The 19319-nt window shown below is 39.6% G+C and overlaps 1 protein-coding gene across 1 annotated transcript in view; it reads right to left on the bottom strand.

The window, feature by feature from the left end:
• Positions 1 to 1406: 1406 nt before the first annotated feature.
• The window catches only part of LOC115271144 (guanine nucleotide-binding protein G(q) subunit alpha-like), a 206150-nt gene continuing 188237 nt past the window's right edge, over positions 1407 to 19319 (bottom strand). Inside the window, exons 5-7 of the mRNA XM_029911691.1 lie at positions 6622 to 6715; positions 5924 to 6077; positions 1407 to 2444 (exon numbers count right to left, since the gene is read on the bottom strand). Of these exons, the coding sequence (XP_029767551.1) occupies positions 2254 to 2444; positions 5924 to 6077; positions 6622 to 6715 (439 nt within the window). The 3' untranslated portion in view covers positions 1407 to 2253. The remainder of the gene's footprint in view (positions 2445 to 5923; positions 6078 to 6621; positions 6716 to 19319) is intronic.

The following is a 19319-nucleotide window of genomic DNA, read 5'->3' as shown; positions in this document are numbered from 1 at the left end:
TTGGGTGTTGTTTTCAATTTACCTCTAATCAGGAATGTACAAATGATTTTATACAGCATGATGCTAGTACCGCTCTGTACTATAGTAAAGTATTTTGTTTGTAAATAAAAAAAAAATCCCTAGTCAGAAATAAACTGACAAAATTTACATTCTTCTCTCTTAAAAAAGTAAATAAAATAACATTATTTAAAATGTGAATTAGCTATAAGACATACAATACAATTACATAGATACATATCAATACAGCACATTCAGTCTGCCAAAAAATTAATGATTACAAAGCCAATATGGATGCTGCCATATTATTTATATATATATATAATATAGATATAATATATTATATATATATATGTATGTACAATGATTATAGCATTCATAATTGCACTATACCTACAACCAGTTTTAAATTACACGGTGTCTCATGAGGGAGAAAAAAATACAACTTTTGTTATTGTTGTTGTTTTGCATTGGAGGGGCAGGTTAAAGATGAACCACATCTCATTAGTATTCATTGTTAACTTTGGTACTCAACTAGTAAGCCATTCTTCCCCGCCCCCCCCGCTGCTCTGAAGGAGCAATTTCTACATAAATGCACTCTAGTGCTGCATGGTATTGTGGATAATCAGTCCAATTACACGTCAGACCTCTGAGTTCTCTGCAGCTTGCTAGCAGTCTTGTGACTGGTTAAAAAATGTTTTTTCAACCCAACCTGCAGAATAGAGCCTCATACATGTGTGTGCTGTCTTTGTTGTTTAAAAAAATTGCACATTTAGAGTTCAAAAGTAAGATCTTTGCTGTTTCATTTAATAAATATTTCTATGGAACACTGAGAGAGGCTACTTTGTATTAAGCCTATTAGATATCTGTCAATCAATTAACTAGCAACCGTATCAAGATAGGGTCCTGAATATGATTACTCATCAGTAATTTCATGTTTCGCAACTAAAGGTGCCTTGATATTACTGCAGAAAATGTGCCCTGTACTCTCATACTTTGACATAAGGACAGAGTAAAATTGTCTTTAAATTAGTATAGACAATATGCATGTGCATGATGCACCCAACAGCATTTTCACTCCCTGCTGTTTTTGGCATTCAAAATGGAACACTTTCTTAAAAAAAAAAAAAAAAGGGGGGAGGACATATGAGCTAAAACTTTAATTCTTTATCATTTGGCAGTTGTCTCAATCAGGTCGTTTCCCAATCAATCAATTTGGCATTTCAATTAGTATCTTATGTTTCAAAGCTATTGGTTTTATAAAAAGCCACGTTTGGCAACATGAATTTTTTTTATACAATAAAAATAATGTTTAAATTGTGGTCAAAAATATTTAAAAAGCTCTAGCTAAAAAAAAAAAACAAAAACCAAAAAATACAAACAAACAAACAAAATCAACCTGAAAAAACACTGTTTCAGGCTGCAGCCGCTGGGGAAAATGTAGTGTCTATGGCATTTTTGTTTGGCATCTGTGATTTGAAAGAAAAGAAAGAAGAAAGGACACATGGCAATTAAAAAGAAATTCGATCATATTCCACATCCCCATTTTGCCTTTGTCATTTTATTACTGTCTTCTATGCATCGTTCTGATTTGCCATGTTATAGCTAAAGTTAAAATCCATGTTACTACAACTGCTGTTTTTGATCCCAATATCCTAGCCCACAGTGTGAAGACAGTTTGCAAAATATCCATGTCAAGAATTTTAAAATCACAGTATCAATACTTTTGATCTTTCAGAAAAAGTACATACTGTAAAATTAGAATGATTGATGGCTTAAATTGTGATGATAGTATTTTCCTGATCAGATCACTGTAGAGAAAACAGTTTGCCAAGGAATGCAACTGGAAAAAAAAGGCCATTGTACCTTTGAAAACAATAATAAAATGCAGCGGAGGAAAAGGGAGAGAGTGAGAAAGAAAGAGTCAGGGAAAGGGGAAATCAGCTTGATTTTCCCTCAATAGCAAAAAAAACCCTAGCCTTTGTGAGTGCATGACTGAGAATTTAAAACACACTGAGTCACAAGGTTTTGCCTAAAAAAATGAGGAAACATGCTGTGAATGTATTTCAGCATCTTTTGTTTTTCCTCAATATAGTTTAAATAAAATCATAATATTTACTACAAACTCTGTGAACATTCACAGAGTCCAGGCCGGCAATAAATTAGTATTATGCAAGTCGTTTTCACAGATAATACAGTCCCTCTTGTATATCTTCAATTGCCCGAAGGGAATTTTGGGGGGCCTACTAGGCACAGTTAGACCAGGTTGTACTCCTTCAGGTTTAACTGTAGGATAGTGTCCTTGACAGCAGCAAAGACGAAGCGGATATTCTCTGTGTCTGTAGCACATGTGAAGTGAGAGTAGATAATTTTGTCACTGTCAGGATTCAGGTCCACGAACATCTTCAAAATGAACTCTCGTGCCGCCTGTGCATCTCGCTGGGGTCCTGTTAGGTTAGAAAAGAAAGTTAGTTTTTGCGAAAGCTAATCAAATGCATGAGCTTCTTCTTTGTCAGAGAGAATCCTACTATGTCTAGCACAGGGGTTCTCAAACTGGGGGTCGGGACCCCTCAGGGGGCCACGAGATTATTATATGGGGGGTCGTGAGCTGTCAGCCTCCACTCCAAACCCTGCTTTGTATCCGCATTTATAATGGTGTTAAATATATAAAAAAGTGTTTTTAATTTATAAGGGGGGGGTGGCACTCAGAGGCTTGCTATTTGAAAGTGGTCACCGGTACAAAAGTTTGAGAACCACTGGTCTAGCAGTAGGTGGAAAAAAGTTGTAGTCTGTGATACCTGTGAGAGAAATAGGGAAAGATTATTTTATAAATCAACTCACACCATGCCCTTGCTCTTTTCTTCTCTTTTAAAATAAAATTGAGGGAAATTTCAGAGATAAAATTATGCTCATGAGAGCCTAAGTATTTTCCTGCCAATTATTCCCCTTCCCCACCAAGATACCCTATTAAATGGGAGAATGAAATGGACAATCTGTAACAACAAAGGATGAGCAAAACAGAAATCAATCCTTTTATAATTAATCTTTCAGTAATTTCAAAGGGTTAACCAGTGTTTGGGGTATTGTAATTCAGTGTACATGTTTAAACTAAAAACTAATCTTTTACTGTAACATTTACTACTTTTACAGCAACGTCTGAGGATTTTAATACAGAGTTTAAGTGAGTTACATTCTAAACTATGATGACACTGTCTCAGATAGAACTTCATTAATTTTAACGTTAGCTGATAATGAAATACAGTTGCTTTGTAGTCGATGCACTTCTGTTACAAAGTTGTTACATTACAAAAGTTAATGATCTAACTAATCAATTGTTTTATCTAAATTACACACAATAATTATCCTATTAAATCAAAATTAAGGCTGCAATTCTCAGAAGGGCATGCAGTCTATGTAACCAGGCTGCATGTTCAGCTATATGCACATGAGCCAAATGGACCAAACACTCACTCCCAACTTGGAATAGCCAATGTGCATCCATGCAAAGCCAGTACTTCAGGGAATCGGCAGGAGTGGTCACCACATGTTGCTGCTTTCCCAGACCAGCATTTGTGAGTGTGCTCCAAAGTGTAGGGGCCCCAGAGTGTCTCAAAGAAAAGATCCCCAGATTTTTTTTACAATGGGCAAAGCAACATATTCTTCACTAGCGTTGTCTTTAGATATGTCTGAACCATTTGGGCTGAAATTTTCCAGAAAAATTCAGCCTGGGGCAGACACCTAGCATGGAAAATTTCAACCCAAATAGTTAAAAGTTTGTCAAAGTTATAAACAACTGAAAACAGGAAGTGTTGGGACACCTTAGTAGGTGGGGCTGACCTAGGCTTGAAAGAATACTAAAAATAATTACTATTCAACTGTCAGCTTTCAAATAGATAGAGGATTATCAAACAACAATTATGCTGAATTGTAAATAATAACTATGGTCTGATCCTTGTAGTTGTTCTACATGAGTGGACCCCTGCAACTGCACAGAACAATTTGCAGGACCATGACCTAAGTCTCTCAAATCATAAACTAGTGTTTTCCTAATCTCGGTCTTGAAAATTAGAGATACTACCTTTTTCAAGCCTCATCAAATTTGTAGCCTAATCTGCTGTTCACTCTCTGGTAGGGACAATGGAGCCTTTAGGTTAAGTACTCAGCCCTTCAGTCCACTCACCAGATGAACCTGGGACTTTTCTTCCACTCCAAGCAAAGCCTCCACTCAGATACCTTAAATAACTTCACTTTCGCCTCATGAAAACTTCCAGAATGTACATCCTGTGAGTTTCCTTAGCAACTGGTATGTGACCTGCATAATGTTCTCTGGAACAGGCACATTAAACCTTATATAAGTAACATAAAATTAGAATGAAGGAAACTCCATTATAAAAATGGAGTGGTGGAAGGGTGGGAGGAGTCAGAGCTCTTTGAAGCACTGAAAGGACTTATGCCATGTTCCCTTCAGATATCCAGTTCTTAAAAAAATGTTCTTTTGCACTGTAAAGCCAAGTTAAATGTAAATATGCAAGAAAATGAATATATTTGGTGAAAAATTCATTGTGTTCAAAACCAGCAGCAAAATATCTTAAATTCCTAGAAAAAAAGATATGCTTTTAATTAGATCAGCAAGCACTCAGTTATAGGCTAGGTTGAAATTAGGTCCACTGATAACATGAGACTATTTCTTCAAAAATCTAAGCATTCTGAAGATATAAAACCCTCATAAATCACAAATCTAAAATCACGAATCACAACAGCAAATCTCAAATAATTTAATATCACACAGATACCGTTCCACTCCCCACAAACAATGGAGGTATAGAGTAAAATCCTGGCCTCAGTGAAGTCAATGGCAAAATTCCTAGATTTTAATGGGATCAGGCTTTCACCCATAGACTTTATACATTTTAGGGAAATCTTATTTAATATGATACATGGTTTGTGATTACTTCCAGTGAAGCTGGTGAAAATCTACCTGATGTTCTACCTGTTTTCCTATAGCCATTATAAAAAATACTACAAGGCTGTGGACTATTTGAAATCATTAGAAGTTCTCAAAATTGCTGTTTTCATTTGTATTTTTTCTTTTTCTCATGTTTTTAAATCTAGTATGTTATAACTGCATCTTCTCAACCATCAGTTAATCATTGATGTCATAAGTACATATTCTATTAACTCTGCAAACAACTGTTGATGATTATTGCATTACAAGCTTCTATGTACCATATAAACTAAATACATTCCTAAGGCCTGGTCTACACCGGAGGGGGGGTGGCGGTGATCTAAGTTACGCAACTTCAGCTACGTGAATAACATAGCTGAAGTCAACGTACTTAGATTGACTTACCGTGGTGTCTTCACCGCGGTGAGTCGACTGCTGCTGCTCCCCTGTTGACTCCACCTGCGCCTCTCGTGGCGGTGGAGTACAGGAGTCGACGGGAGAGCACTCGGGGGTCAATTTATCGCGTCTAAGATAAATCGACCCCCACTGGATCAATCGCTGCCCGCCAATCTGGCGGGTAGTGTAGACATTCCAGTACATATTGCTTAGGGTAAGATCTGTCTGTCTGCAATTTAGACAATGCTGTTTCCCACATATCCAGGGGCGGCTCCAGGGTTTTTGGCACCCCAAGCGGCAGGGAGAAAAAAAAAAAAAGCTGCGATCAGCGGCACTTCGGCGGCAGCTCCACCACGCCGTTTTTTTCTTTGGCGGCACTTCGATGGCAGGTCCTTCCCTCCGAGAGGGACCGAGGGACCCGCCGCCGAATTGCTGGACGTGCCGCCCCTTTCCCCTGGCCGCCCCAAGTACCTGCTTACTGCGCTGATGCCTGGAGCCGGCCCTGCACATATCACCATTGTAGTGTAAATGCAATCAGTATCTCAAGATCTGGAGCATGAATTCTGGTGTTGCAATATTACTTACCATCATACTCTGGGAAATAGTCAACTAGATGCGAGTACATAATTTTCTCCTCTAGAAGATCTTTTTTATTTAAGAACAGAATGACCGAAGAGTTCTGGAACCACGGATATGTGATAATTGTCCTAAACAGTGCTTTGCTTTCCTCCATTCGGTTCTGGAAGAAAATAAGAAAAAGAGAAAGGAAATGATGTGCTATGGTCTGGACATCTTTTTTGGTTTGATTGGGACGTGCAGGGCTGCGGTGACCAGAGAAAGAGGTGACTTTCCCCATTTCCAGGGTTGGGGCTGCCGGGGAAAGATGGGCCTCCTTCCCAGCCCAAGCTCGGGAGCTGCTGCGGTGGGGGAGAGAAGAAGAGACCCTCACTCCTTCCCAGCCCCAGCTCAGGGGCTGCCGCAGCGGGGGAGAGAAGGCACATCTATTGCATTAGAAAGGTAAGACTACTGATATTAAAATATGATTTGTGTGTTTTTATTTGTAGAACAAAAAAAATGTTAATTATTATGGTTTTTTTATATAGCGTTTTATCCAAAGTGCTTTATACTAGTTAGCTAACAGTACAAACAACATTTGGAAAGATCATTACGTTGTCCGCCGAGACCCTCAGCAATTTTCAAGTGGTCCGCGAAAAAAAGTGTTTGAGAACCACTGGTATAGATTTCTTGCCACAAACCTATGCCCAAATCCATTTATAACTCACAAAAATAATTAAATTGAAATCATTTTTATTTCCAGTTGGGCCTTCATAACCATAGACCTGTATCATAACTTCATCTGACATCAGCAAACCATTTCTACATTTCGGAATCCTTACTTTTGGATAACTTAAAGTTTGATTCCACTCCCCAAATCCCTAACTGAATTTGGCATTTACAGATACAGTGTGAGTGTAGATCTTCGTTTATGGGCTAACAGCATGTTCTCCTTCCACAGCAAATTAAAGAGCTACTGAAAACACTTTAAACCTTATGAATAATTAGCAAAGTGCACAGGAAACATAGTGGCTTGAATTACTAATGCAAGCTTGAATTATATGCCCTTTGCAGAACTCTTAATGAGAGTTGCAACATTCTCATCCAGCTATCTGATAGTAATGCAGAAGTCTCTCTCTCTGAATTTCACAACACAGTGTTACACAGACAAAACATGCCAGTTTGCAGTGGCAGATTAGCCACTGGGCCAATGGGCTCGTGCCCAGGGGCCCTGGCCAACTGGGGTGCCCCTGCATCGTGACCTGCTCTGCCCGCTTGCTCGGTGCTCCTGCTGGGGAGTGAGTTGGGACATGGAGGCTTGCCCTGCTCCACCTGCACAGCGCTCCTGCCGGAGAGTGGGGGCTTCCCACGCTCCCCAGCAGGAGTGCCGGGCGGGGGGAGGGGGCGAGACAGGGCAAGCCCCTGCATCCCGATCCAATTTCCCCAGCAGGAGTGCCAGGGGGACTGCAGGAGGAAGGGTTGGGGAGGGGGCCCCCACTTGCTCTGGCCCAGGGCCCCACAAAAACTTAATTTGCCTCTGCCAGTTTGCATAATCTTCTGATTCTTGTTCCAAGAAAACACCTGAAATCTATGCTTGGCAAAGATTAGACAGTTAACATGTTTTACATTTTCTTTTTCAACAGGATGCTAAACAAGATGAAGTAGAAAAGGCACACAGACTAAGTCAACATTCATTCTTAAAACAGGTCTTTTACCAAAATTCATTTAACTTATTAACTCTACATGTGCAAGTCTGCATTGCTACTAATAGTGAAATTTTCTATGGGACACATACAATAAAGAAGCAACATCTCATTAATAAAAAGTATATACCATTCATTATAACATACAGTTATAAATTCCTTGAGTATGAAAGGTGCCATATATAGTCACCTTTTTTGTTCTTATAGGCTTATCAGTTACTGAAAAATTTGCAGTTTTGTATTTTACAGTCACACACTATAAAGGTATGAAATATTGATGTCATGCTTAGAACTCTGAGGGACACATTCTGTCTTCAATTACACCACTGGAGTCAATGAGTTTGCATAGGTGTAACTGAGGGTAAATTTCGCCCTAAGTGTATAAAATAAATTTTAGTTACTACACTGTAAAAAATTCCTACAAAAAATTTACTAATTTATCAGAAAAACAGTGAGATAGAAACAAGCAGATAATTACATATACAAATAAAGAAGAAGAAAAAAAGAAAGAAAGATGATAGGTGTTTTAATTTGCATTATGGGCCTGATTTTCCTGTCTTACTGATGCATATTAGGATTAATGCCACTGAAATCAACTGTTACACACTGGTATAAAAGAGGTGTAAGAGGAGGTGTGCGGTTTTTGTTTGCTGGTATCTAGGACTTTTAAGATAAATGGATGATGATTTACCAGAAAAATCAATCATCATCAGTATTGGTCTTATATCCCGAATGTACCTAGTTAGAAGACAGCAGAACACAGATTGACTGGCACTTGCATGGGCATAAGGCAGAGATCATCAGTCAGCTCCTCACTCTGCCCGGCAGTGCTTAATTTGCTGAGCACTGTTTCCCTTCTGAATATGTGGACAGTGGAGAAAGACTGGCTCTGATTTCCCTAGCTTCAGTAGGGAGGGGAAAGACTTGCTCCACTCCCGTTTCTGATGACTAAGAGAGAGAGATCTCTTTGCTGAACCAAATGCACTCTGATGACCTTTTGAAGTCAGTTGCTATTGCCAGTGACGCACAGTCCATAGGAGCCCTTGCCTGAGAGGGCTAGTCAGAGAGTGTTCACCTAACTGCATGGAAAAATCCTGAAAAGCAACGTTAGTAGCAATCACAACCAGCCCTGCCTCATTCACTGCACAATAACTAGAAGGTGCAGTACAGAGCAAACATCGCACCTATCCAGAATTTTTAAAATATACAAACTAACATTTGACAGGCTAGCATGTGCACAGCAGCCCCCTTTCCTGTAGAACAGTTAGAAAGAGAGAGAGAGTTCAAATTTCAGTATGCGGGTCACATTCAGCTCCGTGTCTGTATTTCACTGGATCCGGATGGTGCAGTTGACAGGTTTTCTCAGTGTTTTGAGCGTGGATAAAAACTAGCTAGTTGTCGCTCAGCCCACTTAAAACAAAGGCAATACTTGTAAGTCAGAGGGAACCACTAAAGGAAATGGCAGAGGTAACATCTGCTCCTCGTCTCATGGAATTTGTCCACATTTTGGTACTTCAAGTTTGCAATTTTGTGAGTTCTCACTCAATCCTAAGTTATTTCTGGAAGTTCCCATAGTAACAATGACTAAGACTGGCTCTTTTTTTCTTTCCCCATCTGCTCTTGGCAAAGTGGATATTCCATTTTCCTTTACATGTGGACGGTTTTATAGTTATAATTAGAGCCCTACCAAATTCACCGTCCATGTTGATAAATTTCACGATCAGAGGATTTAAAACATTTGAAATTTCATGGATTCAGATATTTAAATCTGAAATTTTATGGTGTTATAACTGTGGGGGTCTCAACTCCAAAGGAAGTTGTGGGGAGGTCTGCAAGACTATTGTGAGGGTGGGGTATTGCCACCATTACTTCTGCACTCATGCTGGCCACAGCACTGCCTTTAGAGTGTTTTCAATTTGATCCTAGGTGAAATTCAAGGTCATGGTTTGGACTTAAGGAAGGTCTTAGACAGTTGTTCTCCATGGTTTCACCTAAAGAGTTGAGATCACCTGGGATGCTCAAGTTCACGATGCTTCTAAAACAGCTCACCCTTTGATCCAACAGAGTCTAAGTCTGTTGACTTTTAGGGCATGCTGCAAAGTCTTTTTTCACATGACTTTTTTAAGGGGAGGGAGGAATGGGAGAGTATGGGCTGAGTGGGAAAGATCTCAGGCCCCAATCCTGCAACTACCTAAGCATGTGCTTGGCTTACCCATGGGTGTAATGTTAAGCATGTACCTATCTGTTTGCAAGGTCAAGTCGCAGGTGTGTTTGGGGGGGGTGGGGGTGGATGAGTGTTAGTGTTTATAATGGGTTAACTAGGGGTTATTTTATTATTTTATAAAATATCAATTGTAAACACATCTTGAACACTGGATACATGTGGTTTTATGAATTGTAATAAATAAACGAATACTGAAAACCTAAGAGTGGGTAACCTATGCTCATACATCACAACTAACAGGCAAATACAATTTCAGATAAATTTTTCCATAGAGAGTTCTTCTAATACTGCTTGTACTCTGGTTTTCCTTTAAAAACAAACTTACTCTCTACTGTAAGAACACAGATGGAAAACATTATTGCTCCATCCTGTAAACCTCATGTTAATTGCTATATAATAATTTGTAATGAATAATTTGATTTTCAAACAAATACACAGAAAAGAAAAGGGGTGGGGGAACCACTCTGAAAGTATTACAGAAAACACTGACCATTTGTGACCATCATACATGTGGGAGTACTTTCTCTTTTGAATTAATTAATTTATTTGGTCATCTGTTAAGAATAAAGCTCTTTATTTGCCTTTGTATCCTGCACAGGATCACATAATTATGTGGCCTATTTGACATAAAAACTAAAATAATACAAAACACACTTTGTGCCAAGTTCCTTTTTGGAGGTTAAAAATTAAAACAAAAAAAAAAAAGTTGACAAATTTGATAATGTGCGAGCTGTTTTCAGCAGGACTCTTATACTAAAGGACTACAGAGAAGTGAGGACTTTTTGAACCCTGCTTGCCACACCCAGTTCCAGATATGGCTGCAATCTTCCCCCGAAAAGACTGCCAGTTCATGATTGTAAGTATTACAGTCACAGTTAAAAAGATGGGTTGGATTTTCACCAAACCAACACACTTGTGCTGGCATTCCCCCCTCCAATCTTTCCTTCCGTTCCATGGCTGAAGATGCGTCATATCTGGCAGGAGTACATCTCTAGCTGTCCATCATGTATATCCTTGTTTGTAGGCCGTTTTTGGACAGGATAAGCAAAATGTGGCTACTTCCTGAGCACTGTCAAACATGCTCCTGAAACTTGGCCAACAGAGGCAGCGACTATAGCTATGCCAAGGTTAGCCAGCTCCAGAACCGATGATTTTGATTCTGCAAACCTTCCAGCCTCAGTTAAAACTTGGAACAAAGGATTGTTTAAAATCAGATTTGGAAAAACCTCCTGGCTATGGGCTAGCAACAGTAGGTTTAAACGTAACACATAATTTCTGCATATGCGTGCATGTACAATATATATACTGTACAAACCATGAGACAGCGACTACTCAGGGGAGTAAGCACTGCACCTAACAAGTGTTTGCAAGATCATTTTGTCCTCTTCAGTTGGATACAATAGATTTTACTTTCTTGTAGATTTTTAATGCAACAAAGGTACCACAAGAGAACAGAGGTTTGGTTTTGAACACATCCCATACAAACAGTGGTTATTCCCCCAAACCCATTCTTCCTTTGCTCATTTAGAGCCAGAACTTCGTATGGGGTAAATCAGCATACCTCCGCTGGAGCTATGCCAATTTATACAGCTGAGGATCAGGCCCAACTTATGTGCTGTTATGGAGGCATAAAGTAAACAACAAATAGGGTATGGTGGGGTTTTTTTTAGGAATACTCTCTCTCAGACTACATATAAAGTAATGAGCATTGTGCCCAACCTCCAACTTGAGTAATTATTAGAACTGTGCAAAAATTGCCGGTGTTTGGTTTGTGCTGGCTGCTTACAGCTTCTGTTTTGTAGGTACTAGCTTGAAGACCCCAAGAAGCAAATCTGGTCACCTCTTCCATGGCTGCAGAAGGCCTCTTTGACTGAGAACCAGTGTGGTGCTGCTATTCGAGAGAAGAAGCCCCAGTGCGTGCACCTCTTCCGGCACAGTGGTGTGTGGGGTGGAAGGCATGACATGAACATGGCTTGGCTACTGAAGGTGGGCTCTGGGGTCTCAATGTAAACCTGGTAAACGTTGCCATGAAATCAGAGTGATTCACTATCCTGCTTCACTCCCTCGTTTAGTTATCTCACTATTGTCAGCCCTAAGTGTTCAAAAATCATGAGTCAGACCCATACACTCATGAGATTGCCTTAAAAATCACATGATTTTTAAAAAAAGTAATACATTTGGGGTTGTTTTTATTTGCCTTCTTGGTTTTGAGCCTTTAGGACTTCATGTTTTCAAAGCTTTTTTCTACAAGTATGAGAGCTGGAAATGTTCTTGCTTTTTTAAATACAAGCTGAGAGTCTGACATAAGCCCATGATTCCATGAACTGACACTTTTGTGAGACTTGCCATCAAATCAGAAGAATCAGTAAAAATCGATGTTGTAAGGAATGGCCATGCTATTACCATTTCCTGCCTGTTCAAGCTTCTCAGTTCTCCCCACTGGCACGTGAATGCAGATGTTATTGACACAGTTATCAGTGGAACTGGAGGAGCGTTGCCCAAGTTACCAAATTGGGTGGGAGACAGTTCACTCTTCTCAGGAGGCTTCTCATGAAAGACCTATTTATTTGCCCATTCTGAAGGAAGAGGCCAAACAGCACCCGTTCCTATTCCATCCCTCAAAAACAATCCCCAAAATGAGGAATCATACCAGTTGATTTTCCCAGAATACTATGGAGAGGATAATTTGCAGACCACCATCTGCCCTCAGAAGACACAGGTAACTGGAGGACTGTAAAAGAGAGGAAGGATCTGGAGACTGCCCAAACCCTCTACAAGGTTCATTTCAGTTTTGAAATTCAGTGGCAGTTTTGGGGTTTTGATGCAAAAGTTTTTCACGGCCCTTGTAATAATCTGCATGCCTTGATTCTCCTTACAGTATCATCTAGAAATATTTGGCTGAACTAGCTGGTGGCCTAACGCCACTGAATTCTGACCCATTATTCTTCATTTCCTTTCCTCAAGTGTTATGTAGTGTAGATATACATTAGTAAGTAGCTGCTGCATTTTATCCCACAGTTAGTTGCATTTCACTGATGGGGAAAATGACTCATTTAATTTGTAGTGTACACTGGGATCCTTTTGAATAAAAGGTACAATGTAAATATGTCACATCACTTATTACAGAGTTTTAATTGCATTGACATATTATGGAAGCATCATAAATTATGACTGTAAAGGTCAAGGAAACCCAAGATGGAAAGAGAGTCCTGTAATTCAAGTTTTGCTTGTTTTATAATTTATAATAGCTTATAATACAAAGTTCCAACAAGAAAATCCAGCTGAGAGAATTTTAGGAGGGGGGAGATAACCCCCTGGATAAACAAACATTGTAAATCTACTTAATTCATACTCACTTCTGTCTTTTACGGCTATTGACCACATTCACAATAGGCTTCGTAGTTAACTTGCAGAAGCAAGCTGTTGGTTACTACACTCACAAGCCCATCACACCGAAGGCATGTTGTGGCATTGATATGCTGGGGCCATAGCAGAAAAGAGGAGACATTTTTCCTGTTTACTGTTGCCGAATTGTGGGGTGGGGGATGGGAACAGATAGGAAGCTCACTCCCTGAAAATCTGTTTTTTTTTTTTTTAAATTTTAACAGAAGGCTTCTTGTGAACAATTCTTGAAGCACCATTGGTGATGCTGGCCTCAGAAGAGCTCTTTGGTTTGTCTACTAGTCAGTGGTCATTGCTTACTGAACTAAGGGGTTGAAATGGTAATTCCTCAGAATGAAAGGAAAAACATCCAGGGGACCCCATCTGGATCAGCTCTTTTTGAACCCATATGTGGCTAAGGTACAATCATAACTAGAGAAAGACAGTAATGTTCATTAATAAAATGTGGCCTTAGGCATGTAACAGGAAGGTTATTTGGATGGGGGAAGGTTCCTCTAATGCAACTTATTTTATTTTCATCATAAAGCATAAATGCAAGGTACATTTGTTAGTCATATTAGTGTTGAGTGTTGTCTGTATTTAATACTAATAGTAACAAAACAACAAAAATATTATAACTCTGTAAATTAAATCCCATCAGCCTTTTTCAATAACACATGAAGATACACTGATAAATTCCAAGCCTTTATAAAGCCACACTATATATTTATATGGCATGGTTATAAAAAACAGACTTTTGGAAACTGTCCTGATCCTTCTGAAAGCAAACAGTAATTTTGCTTGCTTGCCCAGAGCAGAGCTGATTTGGCAGACCTTTTCCTCTGATTCAGGAGAGTCAGAGCATTATCGTGTATTCTCATTCATTGAGTAATAAAATCCCTTATAAGGCAACCCCTTGACTACTCTCTTCACAGCAATTTCTAATTAGTTACATGTTCTTGGGTTTGTTTGTTTATTTAGAATACACTATAATATGTATATGACATGACTTTTTTGCATTTGAATTTACAGTTAGCTGTTTTTCAGGTATTTTACAATTTTCTTTGTTGGTTCTTACGTTGCTAATTCATTTTCTCAAAGGAATTGCAGTAATAATAAATAAATAAATAATAATAATGATACAAGTTTACAAAGCCCAAACTTGTAAATTGATGAGGTTCCCACCACCTCAGAAGAGAACAGACACCCACTTTCAAGTTCAAGCTTGACGCTTATCTAGTGCAAACCATAATAAAATCTGTGGCTCAAAATCTGCAAACTATTAATAAGCAAGAAGAAGGGTGTAAAACTACTTTTTCCCATTTCAGAATCCTTACTTTTGTCTGTGTGCTCCTTTCAGAATTGAGCTTAGCTTCAAGACACAAGTAAAAGTAAAGATGGCTGCTGTTGGTTCTGAGTGCTGTGGGGAGAGACCATCAACAGTGCCCTTTTCTGAAAGGTACAGAGGAGGGTGTTCCTTAATGCCCTTTTAAAACTCTCCATGGTTTACAAGAATCTTCAGAAGCCACCATGGATAACCAGCAACTGAAACCATCTATACCACACATCAGCAGTCTGTGGCTTCTATTAAAAATAAAAGACCGCATATAAAACCTTTTATCTACTATAATGTTTGCCAGAGGAGAGTGAGAAATGAAGTGGGGAGCAGAGAGACCTCTCAGAAATCAAATGGATGAGAAATTATAGCATAAATTCCAACAGAAACTGAACTTTCCAGTAAAATGTTGCAATGCAAATTCCTGAGCATGATGTGTATTATTACTGTTCTGTATTAGTATGACTTTTTATTAGTCTGTCACTAAACAACTTAATATAATTACCATGAAGAACAAGAGCTCTATGATTGATACAATAACTTCCTTCAGCTCCCAAAACAAATACTGGGGGAAGAGAAGAAGTCACTTGATATCAGCAGTTACTCACACAAAGAATTCTGATCTAACTTTAAGCATATGAGTACGTTAATGGAACTATTCCTCTGCTTAATGTTAGGCACATGCTTAAGTGCTCTGCTGAATTGGGGTCTAAATCGCTCTGATAAACTGTCCTTTTCACAACAGAGTGAAAAAAATCGACAGCATGCATACTGCTACCTCTGAGTGGCCTCTCCCAGTTTGTGGCCTGCATGGAGAAAAGCCATAGTGATTGCGGTGCATCTCTGGGGCTTTTGCATTTGGAGAAGGATTTGCCCCTTACTGTATTTCACTGAGATTTACCCATTACGAAAAAGAAGTAAATATATTTTACATTTTTACTCTGAAGCCAAACCTTTTATTAATAATAATTATTCCCATCTCCTATGCTCCACAGCTTTATACAGAGATTGGCTTCAGAATGATGATGAATTCTACTAATTAGCACATAGTAAAGGAATGGCTATTAAAGGAGAACAGATACTGTATCAGGTGATACATATACGGCACAAATATGTTTGTATAGTGCCGAGCAGAATGGGGCCAGGATCTGCGACTGGGACCCCTAGGAGCTATCACAATACATATAAATAATAATAACAACAACAACAATATATTTACTGTATTGAAGGTTTAAGTCCTGATGACTTAAGACACTTCTTTCCTTACAGCTAAGACCAGCTAGGTGCTCAGACTAACTGCCCTCAGATTTAAATGGAGCTGTTGTCAGGTAGGGTTGCCAACTTTCTAATCGCACAAAACCACGCCCCCCTTCCCCACGGCCCTGTCCCCCGCTCACTACATTCCCCCTCCCTCAGTGGCTCGCTGTCCCCCGCCCTCACTCACTTTCACTGGGCTGGGGGTTGGGGTGCGGGAGGGGTTGAGGGCTCGGGCTGGGGGTGCGGGCTCTGGGGTGGGGCCGGCGATGAGAGGTTTGGGGTGCAGGAGGGGACTCTAGGCTGCGGGGTGAGGCAGAGCGGTTCAGGGAATGGGAGGGGACTCTGGGCTGGGGCAGGGTGGAAGAAGTCCAGGAGGGGGTGAGGGCTCCATCTGAGGGTGCGGGCTCTTGGGTGGAGCTGGGGATGAGGGGTTTGGGGTGCAGGAGGGGGATCCAGGCTGGGGGGGTGGGGTTGGGGCACAGGCTTACCTCGGGCGGCTCCCAGTCAGCAGCGCAGTGGGGCTAAGGCAGGCTCCCTGTCCATCCGGACTTTGCGCTGCGCCCCAGAAGTGGGCAACAGGTCCGGCTTCTAGGCGGGGGCCACCCGCATGCACTGGCCACGCAGCTCCCATTGGCCACAGTTCCCGGCCAATGGGAGTGTGGAGCTGGTGTTTGGGCAGGGGCAGCGCGCAGAGTCCTGTGGGCCCCCCCGCCTAGGAGCTGGACCTGCTGGCCACTTCTGGGGCGCAGCGTGGAGCAAGGACAGGTAGGGACTAGCCTGTTTTAGACCTGCAGCACCACCAACCGGACTTTTAACGGCCCAGTCGGTGGTGCTGACCGGAGCCGCAAGGGTCCCTTTTTGACCGGTGTTCCAGTCGAAAACCGAATACCTGGGTCAACCTATTGTCAGGTTTCCTGTGAAGGGCCTTCAAATCTGAATATTTTCCTACTTCCCTGCCCCTGCCCCTTCCAATGGCATTTATAAACCCATCTATTTATTTACACATTTCCCGTTGGAAAGGACTTTTATTGGTGATGGTGTAATTCTTACATGAATTGTAAGATCGCTTAGAGATTTCTTAAGCAGTGAGCTGTAAAAGCTCTCTGGGTACTGATATGCAAATGAACAGACTAAGCATTCCACTTGTTTTAAGTAAAACCCACAAACACGGAACTTTTAACCTGGTTGAGGTTTCCACAGACCAGGTGCAGTACATTTTCTTTGCTGTTATTGAAGCAAATCAGCTTTCACAGAACAAAGATAAAACTGGTGTATGTAATAGCAGCCAATGGAATATCTACTAAAAACTTTCTCAAAGATTAATTACAAGAATATTTGTGAAGAAAAGGCCTACAACTTGCATACTTAATTCAGTGTTCCGTTAGTAGCCTCTGCTTCATTAGCTCTGCTTTATTTAGGTGACAGAATATCAGATGCAGGGTTTATTTCAACTGCTATCTCCTTTGAAGGGATTATCATTTTGAAAGAAATGGTAGAGTTTTGTATTTCCAAGTCAGAAGAGATCATTATCAAAGTTTAAGAGTTTGACTGTAGGAAGTTTGTCGCAGCTGAACCAAAGATGCCAGAAGATATGGATTAGTGTGGCTGTCTGTCAATTAACAACATTTAAGACCATATGAGATGGTATTTTTTCTGAATATGACCAACAATGTGGTTAAAATTATCTGGTGTAATCAACAGATATATTCATGAAAACAAGCAAGTAGAGCTAATAGAATGGTCTTAACTGAACCAAAAACTTGACAAACTTTAGTCATTTCTTTTGGAGTGTGAACCATTCCTGATTTCTACCTATATATTAGCTATTGATAAATACTGCAATACTACCTAATACTTCAGGGTTGGCTGAAAAATATAAATGAATTGTGAAGAAAAATATTAAAAGATTTTTTTAAATTAAGCTCAACATTTTTCATGGATTTTTTTTTCAGTGAAAAATTCATTTTGTTTCAATTTTTTAATTTTCTGAAGGGCAGGGGTTGTGAGTTTTGTATCACTCATATAAATTTTTACTTAAACTACACTCAAAAAAAAAAAAAAAAGGGAAAGAAAGGGTAATTATTAAATAAATAATGAATAAAATGAAATAAAAAAGAAAAAAAAAATTAGAACTGAAAATATTAGCGTTTGAGAAAGCTGAAACAAATGAAACTTTTATATATGAAACAACATTTTTGGATTGGTTTTATTTCAATTTTTTTTTACTGAAAATTCCAAACAAATGAAATTTTCTCACTACTCTTTTTAATTTGTCTGTAAAGTTTTTTTCCTTTTTCTTTTTAAACCCAAACTTTGAGAAAAATTCTTGGACCAGCCATAATTACCTAACAGTTTTGATGAATAACTTTCAGACAATGGTGGTTCACAGAATGTCATTTGCTATACTTTATTTGCAATTTATGGTATTTGATTGGTCACATTTTACTTTCTCTTTCCTGACTGAAACTTTATAAGAGGAATAGCCAGTGGTGAATGAAGAATGATGAATTATGACTAGTGAAAAATGAATCCCAAATCATATAATTCTGGCATGAATGCATGATATTTTCACAACTACCACTGGTTGTCTGAATAATTGTGTGTAATGAATAGCATGAACTCAAGCACAGCAGTGAACTGAATCCAAACTATTCATAAATACGTTTACAAACCTGTTATACAAGTACATTTGGTATAAATGTGTAATAGACCTTTTTACTGTTTGATTTAAGTATAAATCAGAAACTGTATCAGAAACTAATATGTGTATGTGTGTGTACATTCGCGCATATGCATGTGTATATTTTGAGCCTAATTCTCCTTTACACCAAGGCCACTTTACACTGCTCTGACAGTGTGGAGGGGCTTTATAGTAAGAGTAATTATATTTACTTCCACTTTAGGACCCTCTTGCACTGCTAGAGCAGTGCAAAGTTGTTTTAAGTGTAAATGCAAATTATGCCAATAACGTTCAGTATATAACAGCAGGTTGCAAAAAGAGCTGTAAAATATTTCGTATGCAGAAGCTTTAGGGATCACAGAAGGAACTCTGGAATTGTTTTTAGGAAAATTTATATTATAAACTAGAATAAAATAAAATTCAAATCAGCTGTTGCTAGCATGTTGTCCCATACGATTCAAGCACATATCAATCACTTCGAATCTTCCCTAAGCCAGCAATATTGAAATTTGCACTCATAGCCTCTGGATAAGTTTCTATCCAAACTGTCGCAAACACTTTCCGAATTAACCATTAGCTTCTTAATTTGTTATATTAGTAAAGGGGATGAAAAAATACAGGAGGAAGATTAGGGCAGAAAAAGACTAGCTAAACTAGCTTTTAAATAGTTTCTCAGCTATTACAGAAGGTTTTCCTAGCTATGCTCCCTCTAAGCTGCGTGACCGTGCAGCAGCCTATCAAGAGCTGCACAGGCGCTCAGGGCTGCGACGAGGAGAGGCACCTCTCCCCCAGCCCTGGACCTGCTGCGGCCGGGAAGAAATGCTCTCCCCCAGCCCCGGACCTGC

This window comes from Terrapene carolina, unplaced genomic scaffold, assembly GCF_002925995.2.
Source record: "Terrapene carolina triunguis isolate 2854851 unplaced genomic scaffold, T_m_triunguis-2.0 Scaffold113, whole genome shotgun sequence".
Lineage (NCBI taxonomy): Eukaryota > Metazoa > Chordata > Testudines > Emydidae > Terrapene > Terrapene triunguis.
Note: the sequence above shows the minus strand (reverse complement) of the source record. Positions and strands in the feature narration are given on the sequence as shown.